Genomic DNA, 15,035 nt, shown 5'->3' with positions numbered 1-15,035 from the left:
TTCCCTATTAATATGAAATGGTTGAACCTTTCAGTATAAAATAATTCATTTAGTCTGTTCATAATATCCCAGACAGCAAGCCAACATTGAATAAACATTGTTTTTCCATCTGAATCATCATTATGGTTGATATTGAAATTTCAATGTAAAATAAATGTTGAATCACCATTACCATATCGATGAAAACCTGATGTTATTAATGTTGATGGCAACAATATTGGAACAACATTGATCTATAGTTATCTTTATGATTGATTAAGCATTGATATTTGGTTTACCGGGCGATCGCTGAATGTGTTGAAAAGTCATTGATTTATAGTTGACCGGGAAACGACGCATTGTTGAAAAGTCATCGACATATAGTTGACCGGGAAATATGATTGAAAATGCATCGATATATAGTTGACCGGGAAATGTGATCGAAAATCTATCGATTTTTGGTTGACCGAGAGATCAACACCAACTTACAGCACTGGACACAGCTCATTTCTGGACCCTTGGCACAAGCGTAGCCTACAGGTAAGATTGCTTAATGTTCGATATGAATGAATTGTACCTAATCAAATACTGTTAGGCTGATCGTTAACATGATATCTCATATCCAGATAGATAAAATAAAAGGTAATAAGGTTTATAGAAGTTCAGAGAAAACTGGTTTAGAGATAAGGCCAGATAAGGCAACCCCCCTTTCATTGAATAGAAGCCATTTGAGGGTGGTCTCCCCCATCCCCCATGTCACCTGGTCAAGAGAGAATAAAGGAAGGTGTTCTCGCTCTCTCGGGCTCTTCTTCGCTGGACAGGAATGGAATAGGGCTCTCTCTCTCTCTTTCTCTCTCTCTCTCTCTCTCTCTCTCTCTCTCTCTCTCTCTCTCTCTCTCTCTGTCTCTCTCTCTCTCTCTCTCTCGTACAAGTTGGGTAAGATTATTTGGTGTAACCAATGTATGACCATGTTCTAGATATTTCAATTGATTGTGGAATTGATCTCTGATATCTGAAATATTAAATTGTTACATGTGATTATAACCGATTTTGACATTGTTCATTTAATGGTTAAAAGGAATAGTTAAACATTCACTCAATTTTAGTGAGGCACAGATATTATTAAAACCTTTCATTTATGGAGTCAGATGAATTAACGAGTAAATACATATGATCAATGTATTACAAATTTAACCAACCAATACTTTGCATGAGTGAGGACAGAACACGTGATACCTTCCCCGTGTATCGGCAATTGGACCAATATAGCGGGCCTTACAGAAGGATCTACAGAAGAAACAGAAAGCATCTGTTAAAGACAAAAGAACAAAACTTTCCACAGACAAGTGATCAGGATGACTTTAACATCGAGCCAGAAACAAATGCAAAGCCGGAAAGAGAGATGAATCCTGATTTACCTGTCATGGTGAAACAAGCACATCAAAATGGTTCACCTGAAGAACAGACAAAGACAAACATCACGAGATCAGGAAGAGAGATTAAAATTAATTTGAGGTTTAGAGACTATAACATGCACTAGCATAATTACTGAGTACAATGCATCAGAGTAAATGTTTATTGACATGAGTAATAATGCCTGTTTGTGAAAGCATTAGTAAATGTTGAAACTAGTTACAGAGTTGAAAAAAAAGGAATGTAATATTCTATGTAACGTGTAATACGTACGTGATGATGTAAACTGTGATACGTGATGATGTAACGTACGAGAGAAGCAGAGGGACAAAAGAAGCATACAGTGCATGCAGAATTATTAGGCACGTTGATTTTCTGATCATATTTTTTTTCCAGGCACATTTTCCAAACCACATTAATCTTAATAACTACAATTAATTTTGTATTTAATCATTTATAAGTAATATATACTTGTTCATGAAGGCTGGAAATGAAAAACGCCTTATATTCAGGTGTGCATAATTATTAGGCACGTTTTCTTTTACAGATAAAATAAGCCAACATAGAGATTCAGTCAACTCAGACTGAAAAGTCAAAAATTATGAAATCTCCATGAGAAGGATGCAATACTAATGCAATACTATAAATTGCACACTGAAAACCCTAATAAGTTGATTGAACTCAATTGATTTGAGTAAACTCGTTCCCTCAATTTAATTGAGTAATGGGCTCTCCCAAAACGTGCATATTTAAGTTTACTTAACTTGGTGCTTATGTAGACTTGACTTGAATTGTTTAGTTCACCAAACTTGACGATTATTTAATGTACTTAAACAATAAAGTTCACTTAACTTAGTGTTAATTTCAAGTGTACTTGTATATTTAAGTAAACTCAACAAGAAAATTTAACTGAAAATTAAATTTAGTTATTTAATTAGTTATTTAATTAATAATAATTAAAGTTATTATTTTTGACTGTAAGCTTTGTGCACACTGCACTTAAATAAAACAATGAACAACATATTGAACCTTTGAGTCTTTATTGACCAAAATGTCAGATGGAAATGAGTCACACCCTGTGCATAACTCTAAAGATGGCAACAATGTGCAACATTAAGTAGTGAACTTACATCAATTGTACAACTCTGATCACTTAAACATTACACTTAAGTCTCACATTTGTGTTAATGTAATGACCAAATTTGCACAATATTATTATACAGTACAAACTATACTGTAATTGGCATATTGTCAGACACACTCTAGAGGTAGCAACAATGGTGACAAAATACTAAATTAACTACTGCACATTAATTATAGAATTTTGAGCATTTAACAATTTAAACCATTTTTTCCTTCATAAATGGATAATGGAGTAAATTGAGGGGAAAAAACAAAACATTGTCAGCGAAGTCTCACAGTGGCTTTTTTTAAACATTTTCTGGGTCACAAACTGAAGAGGTAGTAACAATGGTAACGATATACCATATTATTTCTTACAAATCATTTGAAGAACATTCTCACAGTGGTGTTAAAGTCTCACAGTGATGCTTTTTTAAACAAAAAGCTGGTTTGCCAGAGACTGCAATTTAGGCTTGGGAGAATTCTGTCCCATTGACATTAGCACGTACGCTGGATGAAATCAAACATGTTGCCAAGTGATTTTGGGTAATTCAGGTCTAGTGCGTAGATCAGAACAGAAGAGGAGACACATAGCCTGTGGGAGGTCCTGCATTTTTTCCATCAACACTTGACCTTCAAGTATTATCCCAATCGTAGTAGTTAAATGCAAGGAATTGGGGGGCTGGAGTTCAGTGTCCTCAAATAAGATGCCCACTGGCACATCAAGGATGGAATTGCGATGATCAGACACCTAGTGAAAAAACAGGCATAAATGGATTATTGCTATCAGGAATCAAATGTTTATCAATGCATGTTTATCAGAACGTGCACTACATTTATTAAAAACACAAATCACTAACCCTAATCCCAAATTAAATGGACAAGTATGCATTTGACTTTATGAAAATATAAATGTTTCCAGCAAAGACAATACTTTTTTGTAATTATGCAGTATACGTATAAGTTTATTAATTTGAAGACTTGGGCAGTTTTTTTTTTTTTTTTTTTTTTTCATCTGAAAAGATTTGGAGAACTGTAGCATCACATCACTTGCTCACAAATTAATCAATCAGAAATGTATCATGAAAATATTATCAATTACTGGTGAAACTAACAAAGTTTGCCCGGGAAAAATAACCCATATGGTCTAAGCAGTAGCTGCCATGTTCTTTCTTGCACAGAAAAAAAGATCATCAAATAGTATCTCACAGGTAAAGAAATAAGCTGTTGACATTTCAATAATCATACCATCACAAAATCATGAAGAAAATATCGTTAATTAATGTCGAGGTTGTCAAAGTTTGACAGGAAAAAAACATCACTAACGTTAACTGGTCTCAAGGAACTTAGCTGCCATGTTCTTTTGCCGAGAAATACACGATTACACAAAGATTAAGTTTATATTTAACTAACTATTACTAATAAAATAAAGAACATAATATCGCAGTTATAGTTAACGCGTAAACGTTAGCAGCTATGTTGGCAAAGTTTGACCAGGATATATTGTAATAAAAGTTATGGCTGCGTTCTCTTTTATTATAGAACCGTGCAAGGATTTAAATAAACATATTTCAGTTTTAAAAAGTCACACAAAATAACTTTATGGCTTAATAATTGTACTTACCGAGAATGGTGCACAAAGAAAAACTCCCGTAACCGTCTTGAAATTTGCACTGGTGTCAGCAACAGATGCGAAAATCCCCAATTTTGTAATCCACCAATCAGTGCATTAGTTATCTTGTTGCCAGGCAGAACTGCTTGCGTGGCCAATCGCATCAAAGGAAGACCAGAGAGAGACATTTTAATTAGACCGATTTGAAATTAATTTGATTTAACGTTAAACATAATGTGTCGTCGCTCTGTATTTCTCTTATTTTGTATATTTTTAATGAGACTTGGACGGTGGCTGTGAGGAACTTTTTCATGCATTTTGGCATGTGGCATATGTGCACGTGCTTGTTACAAATGTATGAGCTTGTATTAAAAGGCTACTGAGTGAAAACTGCAACCCCCAGTATTACAAAAACACTTGTATTTGGGTATTAAAGTTTATTTATCAAGTTTAAAGTATCAGGGTTTTTTTTAGTTTAGTTTTTTTTTTTAATAAAAATCAATTTCCATTACGATCAATAATTGTAAAATAATGAAATGTTTTCTGTCAAAATAAGAATGACTCATTGCACTCCTTGAAGAAAGCATGTATGAATGTATTATCATGTCAAGAAAACAACATTTGTGAAAATGACCTTTTGTAAGGATTAATCATGATTTTGAGCTCACAGCACTTGAAATCTTAAGTTTATGTATTTTGAAGGTAAACAAGTTATTTGAACTTATATTTTTGAGTGACAGGACCAAAATGCAAAATTTAAAGTAATGTTTAGTCAAGTACACTTGATTGTTTAAGTAAAGACAACATTAGGGTTTACAGTGCAGTTAAGGCATGACCATTGAAGAATTCTTCAAATAGTGGTAGAAGAGGATGTGGTGCTGGTCCTTCAAGAGTCACTCTCAATCAGTCTGTCTATAAAGCCTATTAAAAACAGTCTTCATGTATTTTACTACACTTCAAGCTTGTGATTCTTATTAAGTGGGGGTCATTTTTTAGGATTCTTTACCTAACCTAAGTCTCTGAGACCCTGACACCTTGCACTTCTGCAAGGTAGGTTGCAGTTCTGGAAAATGGTGGCGCTGGAGACTTAAGGATTCCTGATGGTTTCACACTTAATTCTTCACCTTAATTCTTTATTATTTTGCAGTTACATTTATATTTACATTTAGTCATTTAGCAGACGCTTTTGTCCAAAGCGACTTACAATTTAGGACTAAATTAAGCCCGATGAGGGAGGATATCTTTTCTTCTCCACCTGTTTTTGTCTGACCCTGCTGACCCAATGAGTATTTCACTTTCCATTGGTCATGCCTTTACTGCAATTTCTAGTATTGCATTAGTATTGCATCCTTCTCAGCCAGATTTCATAATTTTTGACTTTTCAGAATGAGTTGACTGAATCTCTTTGTTGGCTTATTTTATCTGTAAAAGAAAATGTGCCTAATTATTCTGCACACCTGAATATAAAGCGTTTTTCATTTCCAGCCTTATTATTATGAACATAATAATTATTATTATTATAAGTCATTATATGTCACTTATAAATGATTAAATACAAAATGAATAGTAGTTATTAAGATTAATGTGGTTTGGAATTGGTAAAATGTGCCTGAAAAAAAATATGATCAGAAAATCAACGTGCCTAATAATTCTGCACACACTGTGGAGTTCAGAAACAACCTGCATCTGATTTAAGTAAAACAAACGATATTACACTGCTCAACTGGCTCATCCGATTCAAATTAATGACTGGTTCACAAATCGGGCGTCGCAAATCTACTAGTGTCCAGTTTTTGGAGATAGAATTAGTTGTCATGGGGATTAAAATAATCTTGCTTTCATTTGTAATGGCACACATGTGCATTACCACCATTAACGGTAAGTAGGCTAGATCAGTTTAATAATATGCATAAAAAGTGACTTGTAATTTGATGTCTTGCTGTGAAATATAATTGGCAGTGGTGGCATCTATCATGTTATGAGTGTCAGGAATTTTTAAAATTGTAAACCATGGTACTGTGATGGTAGGCTATCATGCTTTGTAAAAATGCTGTTATCAAAAAATCGTGTATTCAAGAATTCAAGAGATATTGAACACACATAACAGCAATGTTTCTCTGCCTTTGTTGCCAAAGCAGAATGTGCTCCTTTTAACTCATTTTATGCTAGATAAAATTTAGAATTATCATACATTTTTATTAAAATAGTTTAAATATGCTAAGTGTGAGTATATTAAAGTCATATGCAATGTGGATGGCAAACACAAATCACCAAGTAACACATATATTTTACTATGAATGTGTTCATACAAATTTATAAATTTTCTTGCTCAGATTTTGATCTTAATCACAATTTAACAAGGCAAAATCAAAAAATCTTTGACTATCTGCTCTTACTAAAAAAAATAGATTTTTCTATAAAAACCAATCAATTCGAGAAGCCATTTCTCGCAGATATACCTCACAATTAGGGAAGAAAATATTGAAACTTCCGTTTCATGACACCTACAAATTATCTGGTGATTTTGTAGTTAACAGAAATTGGTGAGAAAATATTCAGTATTTATTCCTCGGACCCCAGAAAGACCAACTGTTCCGCAACCCGAGAATGCTAAGGGGTTGAACAAACAATGAAACTGAAACTTGTGGAAAATGTGGTTTTAGACCACATTGATTTATTATGTTTTTAGGCCTCCTTTTGCAGTAAAGAATCAATTAGACTTGGAAATGACAGATACAAGTGCTTCACAGTGGTCAGAGGGATTCTGAGCCATTCCTTTTCCAGAACAGTGGCTAGGTCAATATGTGATGATGGTGGAGGAGAATGTTTTCTGAATTTCTCCCTATACCCTAAAGTGGCTCAAAAATATTTACATCTGGTGATTGTGCAGGCCATGGGAGATGTTCAACTTCACTTTTATGTTCATCAACTCTGTGTTGATGCTGTGTGCTGTCTGATACACAGCACCCCCTTCAAAATACAATGTTTGAACCATTAGGTGCACATGGTCCTCCAGAATGGTTTGGTAGTCCTTGGCAGTGACGTGTGCATCAAGCATGGTAGGGAATACCATGATATTGCAGCCCAAACCATCCCTGCTAAACCCCTGTGCTTCACTCTGAGCACACAACAGTCTGGGTGGTACACCTCTTTGGGGCTTCTCCACACCGTAACTCCCCCGGATGTGGGAAAGACAGTGAAGGTGGACTCATCAGAGAACAATACATGTTTCACATTTTTTATACAATCCAGGTTAGTACCTGGACTTTCAGACAGCTTCCTTTTGCGTCGACAGTTGGATGTGGTTCAATCTACATGGTGGTATGCCAACATTTAGCTCTCAATACACCACAAAGACTAGCTGGCCACAGATGAGCAATCTGTCCTCTTTTGAACTATGATATGTCTCCCATTATTGCAATATTGTATGTACAGCTGTGCTATTGCTCTGCTAATTCAACCTTCACTCACTCTTGATGGAATATAAAATCGGTGAAGATTGGCCGTGTTGAAGGCCTGGCGGCCAGTCTTTCAGTTTCATTGTCTAACCCCTGCTTGTGCACCTCACATAGATGCATTTTTGAGCAATATAATTTTTTTAAATAAATTTACCTTATAGTAGTCTGATAGTAATAATATTAATAGGCTAATGAAATCAAATGATGAAACTTCTCCTGTTAGGGGTGGTGTGGCACAGTAATTAAAGAAAATTGAAGGTACAAATCCAGCAAGAAGTGCACAGAACCTCAATATACTGTAGGTGGGATATCAGTACTTTTGTATAAGTAGGCCTTCTATAATCTGATTTAGAAGCATCAGCTAAAACAGCTTAACGATTAAAAAAAAAAAATGTTCTACAAATGTATTAATTGCCTATATTTGTCTGGCACAGTTGTGCAGGGGTGTCACTAGACCCTTTTAATTGGGGCCCAATCTTGAAGATTGAGATACATACAATCCGCTGACATTCAGGGCTGTTGTGGTCTTCTCAGGGTGCAGGTCCACCATCTGAATATGGACTGGATCCAGCTGATGACTACAGTAACCTCGGGATAAGGATGAGACAGACAGATTAATATTAGTGTAGATGCCATTCTGTGTTATAAACCAAAAATAATAATGATAGCATTGCATGAATGGTCAAAAAACTAAACATCAAATGAACTATATTACTTTGTTGCTACTCCTGACAACACTACCTCTTGTGGTAATTGAAATGGTGCATGTCTATATTACCATCAACTGCATTAAAAGTGAAACTAAACCACATCAATATTACATTTAAATCTATGTTACTTGTATATAACTGACTTTGCAAGAATTTGAATTTTTATATTACATGTTTTGTTTTTTTAAATCGCAAAGCAAAGAGGACACTGACACCGACAGACTAGACAGAGCAGGTTGCTTTTGATATGAAACAAATTCTCAGCTCTCAGATTCTGTCAATTTTATTAGGAAATTCAAACAATAGCATTTTGATGCTAACATCTCTTACTCTTTATTTAATAGTAAATAAACATGAATGAACAATAGATGTGTTCAAAGATACAGTACAACTTACCAAAATGTTTATGCCTAATATCGATCAATCAGTTTTTTTCAACCATGGAAAGAGGTCAATAAAACAGCTGGAGAACACCTCGTTCACATAACATTATATTTACCTCAGGAAAGCCATTTGATAGCACGTTAGTTGGCATGACAAATTAGAGAGAGGAGTATTTTGCTAAATATGTGCACTATATTAAGTATTTTTTATATTTTTACTTATATCATTAAATATTGTAACATTGTTATTGTAGCCTAGTAAAAAACACATTATATTTAATTTGAGTTGTTATTTTTAACCTTTAATAATAATACCAGCAGATAGGGCTCTCTGTATGTTTACAGCATCAGTTGAGTTTTTTTTTTCTTGAGAAAAATTAACATACTGTACCTAATATTTATCCAAATGAATCAATATTGAATCAAGATCGGAATCAAATTCAAGATTTGAATTGAAATCGTGAAATTTGTTTTAAGCAATACTTTAATTTGTTTTGACAGTCACAATACACTTACACCAAAAATGATCCACAGACTGTTTATACAAAGCATATGTTACATCCTGCTTAAATGTCCCTGCTTATCTGGACAGAATGTTCAAAATATCTTATTTTCATGAGCATAAATGTGCTTATTTATTGTTCCATTTATTTTATACCATTGTACTATTGAGACAATAACAAGTTTGCAGTAATGCAAATATGTCATTATTTAATTTTGTAAAAAATATTATTTTAATTCGAAAACACTGTGCATTTAGTTGTTGTTGGTAGTTTGAGTTGAGAAATACACATTTCAGCATTATCACTGTGTGCAACTTCCTAGAGAACCAAGCAAGCTGACTCATGAAACCATTTGTTTATTATATCGCAATCGCATTGCTCAATAATCGCAATATGACATTGTCCCCAAATCATGCAGCCCTAGCCACAACCATAATAAATAGCCTAGTGTCTAAACAAATGTTTGAGCTTTAGGGCAAATGCCCAAATTAACCATCGTGGTCCATCTATTGGTTATTGTGTGCTGCAATGTCTGTGAATTACAGCATGATTTCTCATGCACTCTGTATGTTGTTGTATAATAGCAGCAGAATGGCTCAACTAAAGTTGGTGGGTCCAGTGATGTCACCAAATATAAATCGTAGCATCTCCACACAGAAGAGACAGAGCACTCAGAGAGGGAAGAAGCACTGTCAATATAGAGATTCCTTGTTTTTCATTAGTTTGTTTTTCAAGTGACCCCTAATCGGAAGCTTCTCATGGAGGTCAAAACTATCTTGCTTTCATTTACACTTATGCATGCATCCACTGTTACCTTTAACGGTAAGTAGGCTTACATCAGTCCAGTTGTGCAAGAAAGAAGTTTGACTTTTAATTGTAGTCTTTTTTTGTTTAAATTATGCAGATAGTTGAGTGAAACCTTGATTGCATCATATTGGAAGCTTTCGGTTTAAATTTAACCAATAAATGGTAACCATTTATATTTCAGATTTAAATGGTGTGATGGCTTAAAATGTACACATTTGCTAATTTTCTACATTAATCCAGATTGTGTTATTTCTCCTGTTGCAAAAAAAGTACTGTGGCAGAACCATTGTATTTACCATGGGGTTTTGATATATATGGTGCCGAATAATTTGTATTTTCATATGCTATGGTATTTTCATGGTACTCCAATTACCATATTAACTTCATATACGATATTAACATGGTACAAAAAATCATAGCAAAACAATTTATGTTCACAGGTTAATATAGATGTGGTTCTAAAAAAAAGTGTAAACAACAAATTGAATGTGAAATTTGAATTCAAATTCAATGTCTTGCATCAACAAGGATAAAGGACACATTTAAGGGAACCCAAAAAGGAAAATTCTGTCATCATTCACTCACCATCATGTTATTGATAACCTGTATGCCTGTCTTTCATCGTTGCAACAAACACATAAAGAAGATATTTTGAGAAAGGTCCATACAATGAAAGTCAATGGTAACAAAAACTGTTAGTTTACCAACATTCTTCAAAATACAGTAGTATCGCATGCTAGTTGCCCTTTTTATGCAAGTTAAGTTGTAATGTGTTTCTGTTATGTCATTAGGTTCTTTCTGACATTATGTTTTGCATAAGTGGGCCTTCATTGCATTTAGGGGCAATTACTGCATCTGTTCCCTCTGGATCATATGACTGTTTCCTGCGAGCACTGGACTCTTAGCAATGCTTTCTATGTGCCTGCATGTCTGAGAGTTTTTCTTTTCTGTTTTATCCCTGAATCTTCATGGCAATGACAGAGATCAGATTGCTAAGAGATGGGCTGCTAATAGTGCTCGCAGGAAATTAATTAGCTGGACATCTTAATCTAGGCCTCTTGCTTTTAGTAGCTTGCGTGCTATCACTGATAGTGTTTTGTCATGTTTGGTTTCAGAGAGTCATGTAAGCAGCTTTGAAGAGGCTGATGATCCAATAGACTACAACAACCATTCTAATGGACTTTATAATTGGGAAGATCCCAAAACAAGTGAGTATAACTGCACCGATCTGGGTGAAATCAAACCAGACCTGTACTGTACCCTACTGAAATCTATGACTGTTCACCTGAAAATTAACATTCTTTTAGCATTTACTCACCCTCATGCACACCATAAGATTTTCATTCATCTTTAAAACACAAAATAATATATTTGTAATGAAACCTGAGAAGTTTATGTCCCTCCTTTGAAAGTCCATGCAACCAAAAAGATGGACGATCCAAAAAGGTCATAAAAAGCATTTTAAAAACAATCCATCCAATCTTGTTCATAGACACGATCACTTTCTATGATGAACAGAATTTATTTTAAGCTTTTATTCACATATAAACAATGAGTGCATTAACACACAGTGCATTAATATGGTAAACAAATGTGCATGCATGATGCACAAGAACCAATGAGGTTATTTTAGCGCGTTTCGAACACACATTTGAACTTCCGTCTTTATCGTATGTTATGTGCCGGATGTATGCGTTAACCATAAAAAATCATCTTGGCATTTCTTTTTTAATTTTTTTTTTGTGATAACCCAAAATTCACATAAAAATAGGTGGATGGCAACATAAGGCCTAGTGACTGAACTGTGACATGAATACTGTACAGACACAAACATAGTTGTTTTTGTGCAAAATAATAAAAGTAACAGAACAGAATGTTTTTTGTCACTTTAAAATGTTCACTTATTTATTCAAAACTGATTATTCTTTGTTCTTCAATGACATCCTTGCATACATTTAGATTGTGTAAGGCCCGTGAAATTGGTCCAATCTGCCGGTCCTCCAATACACGGGGAAGGTTATCACGTGTTCTGTCCTCACTGGTGCAAAGTATTGGTTGATTAAATTTACAATACATTTAGTTATGTATTCTCTCGTTTATTTCATCTGACTCCATAAATGAAAAGGTTTTAATGATATCTGTGGATCATTAATCATGAGTGAATGTTTGACTATTCCGTTTAACTCTTCAATGAAAATAATATCAAAGTCAGTTAGAATAATCAAATGTAACAATTTATTATGTCAGGTAAATGTATCATGCCAATTTCATAATCAATTCAAAGATAATCGATACAAAACATCAAATGCTCTGGAATAGAGAGAAGATGCAAACCCAACATTAAGAAATACGTGAGGCTGAGAGATCTATATCTCTCAGCCTAACGGACCGATCTGAAGTACAGAAAAGGCCCCGATCTCCCTGCTGTACTCCATTAAATAGACAGACCTCTTTCACATGTAAACATGTGCTAACAATAGTCAATTTGCATTCAGAGATCACACCATCATGGGGGTGGGAGACCATTTGCTTGAGAGACTGTCTCTCTTTGTGTGTAAACTCTTAAAACCTTATTACCTTTTGTTTTACTTATTCTGAAATGAGAGAATTGTACCAGTCACACTGTGACATTTGAAACGATACCAAACATGAATATACTCTGTGATAATCATTCACATTAAAGTCCGCGTGAACCGGAAGTTGCAAACGACTTTTCTCCAGTGTTGTGACGTATTTCCTAGTGAAACGGAATATTGAACAGAGGGCAGGGTTTTACTCTAGCGCTCCTCCTCTCCATCTCTGCTCATAACAGACTAACGGTTTGAGGGGAGTGGTTAAGCGTTTCACAACCCAAGTCCTCAAACCTACGTCATCAGGGAAGGTCCTCCAAAGCAGAGGGGAGGGGCATTTTCAGATTTTGATTAAAGATTACGAAGCCAAAAATTTTTTTTGTGTGGATTGACTTGCATGGATGAATTGTTCACCACAAAACGATCAATTTAGGCAAACAAAGTAAAAATGGTCAATTTTGATTTCATGTGGACTTTAAACTATACATTTTCTTGGGTGAAATCAGGTGATCATCTGAGCATGTGAGAGAGGGGGTGAGGGGAGAGGGAAAGAGATGTAGATTAGGATGACTCGGAGGTGAGACTTTCGTCTCGATGGTGCACAAGGGCCAGTTCAAATGGTAATCTCCAGAGAGGTCCTTTTGTCCTCTCAGGGTCTGGTCACCCCCGAAACAGACTGTCCAGAATTTCCTAATTTATCAATTCTTACAATTGTGTGGATCTTGTTTCAGAAAATTAGCTCTAATTGTTACATCCATCCCCAATCTGTGTTACAACTCACCCGAGTAGTGGGGTAGGTTGTAACAACGGAACTATTTATGTTTGAAATGAACTAACATAATCTGTGATTGCGTAGCACATGTCCAAGTAAGTTATATTTGTAGTAAACAAATCTGGCTAACATGTATCAATTTTTGAGAGATCTACCACAAACAACCACTGAGTTACCAATGCTCAAACAAAAGGTGTTACTTTCATCCCCGGTCTCCCCTATAGCTGAACTATGGTATGGTATCAGATGCATTGTAAAAATAGCTGTAATCAAAAAAGATGGTATTCAAGAATTCAAAAGATGTTGCATGCACCCACATAACAATATTAGACAAACCACATAAGGCAAAGAGAGAATGTCCTCAGCACTCTCTGCTGTACATTTGGCAATGTCTCTGTCTAAGCAATGAAATGGTGCAGAGCAATGGTTCCCGGCCATGTCATTATTGTTTGTCAGTGATGAAGCAGCACTTTATTCCATTCAGATTGTGAATGACTCTACTGCAGGGTAAGACAAATTTATGTCCACATATTCATAATAGTATCAAAATATGAGGACACTTTTTTGATGGGGGGCCTATGAAAGAAAAGAAACACCCATATTGTGTGAACTTTCACTAATGGTGTTGTGTTTTTGTATGTTCATCTACAGATGGCCTTGGCAGTTTTTATGCTAAAGAAGACTGTATTTTTACTCCAGACCAAGCAGAGCTCAACTGTTCCTCAATGTCCATCTCAGAAGAGGCTGCTGTCTTTCTCAAAGGCTTGATGGTCACACGCGTCATGCCCTCGTTCTACATCTTCATCATCCTCATTAGTTTGCCACTCAATGCTTTGGCCTTGGTGACGTTCACCTGTAGGATTCGAGTGAAGAAACCAGCTGTGATCTACATGTCTAACCTGGCGTGTGTGGACCTGCTCTTCACCCTGCTGCTGCCTCTGAAGATCCACTACCAGCTGAACGCTTCAGATTGGGTGTTCGGTGAGGTGGCGTGTCGTGTGCTCAGTGCTGCTTACTACTGCTACATGTACTGCTCCATACTGCTGATGATGTGCATGAGTGTGGACAGACTGCTGGCTGTGGCGCTTCCCATCGCCTCTCTAACCTGGAGGAGTGCAAGGAAAGCCACGTGTGTATGTGTGCTGGTCTGGCTGCTGGCGCTCGCTGGTACGGTGCCACTTCTCTCAATGACACAAACGGTCAAGATTAGGGGTGTGGGCGTTACTTGTCATGATGCGCTGTCTCAAACACAGAAGTATGTGTACCTGTTCTCCATCCTCTCCTGCCTCTACTTCTTCTTGCCACTGGTTGTCACCTTAGTGAGCTACTCTATCATAATATATGTGCTAAGTGCAAAGTCTGAATCTCTAGCAACATCATCATCTTCAGGCAACCGAAGGAAAGCTGTGATTACAGCTATCACTGTGCTGATGGAGTTTGTGGTGTGTTTCGCTCCAACCAATGGCATCCTGTTGTACCACTGTGTTCGTTTAGCTACTGAAACAGAGGGAGATTCATCATATGCTGTTTACCTGTTAGCTGTGTGTTTTGGGAGCGCAAGTGTTTTCTTGGACCCTCTTCTGTATTACTATGGCTCGTCTCAGTGCAGACAGCAGATCAGATCTGTGTTGAGGAGGGAAAAGCCAAACACACCAAGTAACACGCAGACAAAATACACATTTCAACCAAAACCAGGCTTGCAGTAA

General features: G+C 35.9%; 1 protein-coding gene across 1 annotated transcript; it reads left to right on the top strand.

Annotated features, from left to right (window-relative positions):
• Positions 1-13,820: 13,820 nt before the first annotated feature.
• On the top strand, positions 13,821-15,035 carry LOC307144742 (proteinase-activated receptor 1-like; the record flags this gene model as incomplete). Its single annotated transcript, XM_079847303.1, has 2 exons — positions 13,821-13,836; positions 13,981-15,035. 2 exons carry the CDS (start codon positions 13,821-13,823, stop codon positions 15,033-15,035), a joined length of 1,071 nt encoding a protein of 356 aa, XP_079703429.1.

The sequence above is a fragment of the Squalius cephalus genome, assembly GCF_949319135.1.
Source record: "Squalius cephalus genome assembly, chromosome: 17".
Classification (NCBI taxonomy): Eukaryota; Metazoa; Chordata; class Actinopteri; order Cypriniformes; family Leuciscidae; genus Squalius; species Squalius cephalus.
Note: the sequence above shows the minus strand (reverse complement) of the source record. Positions and strands in the feature narration are given on the sequence as shown.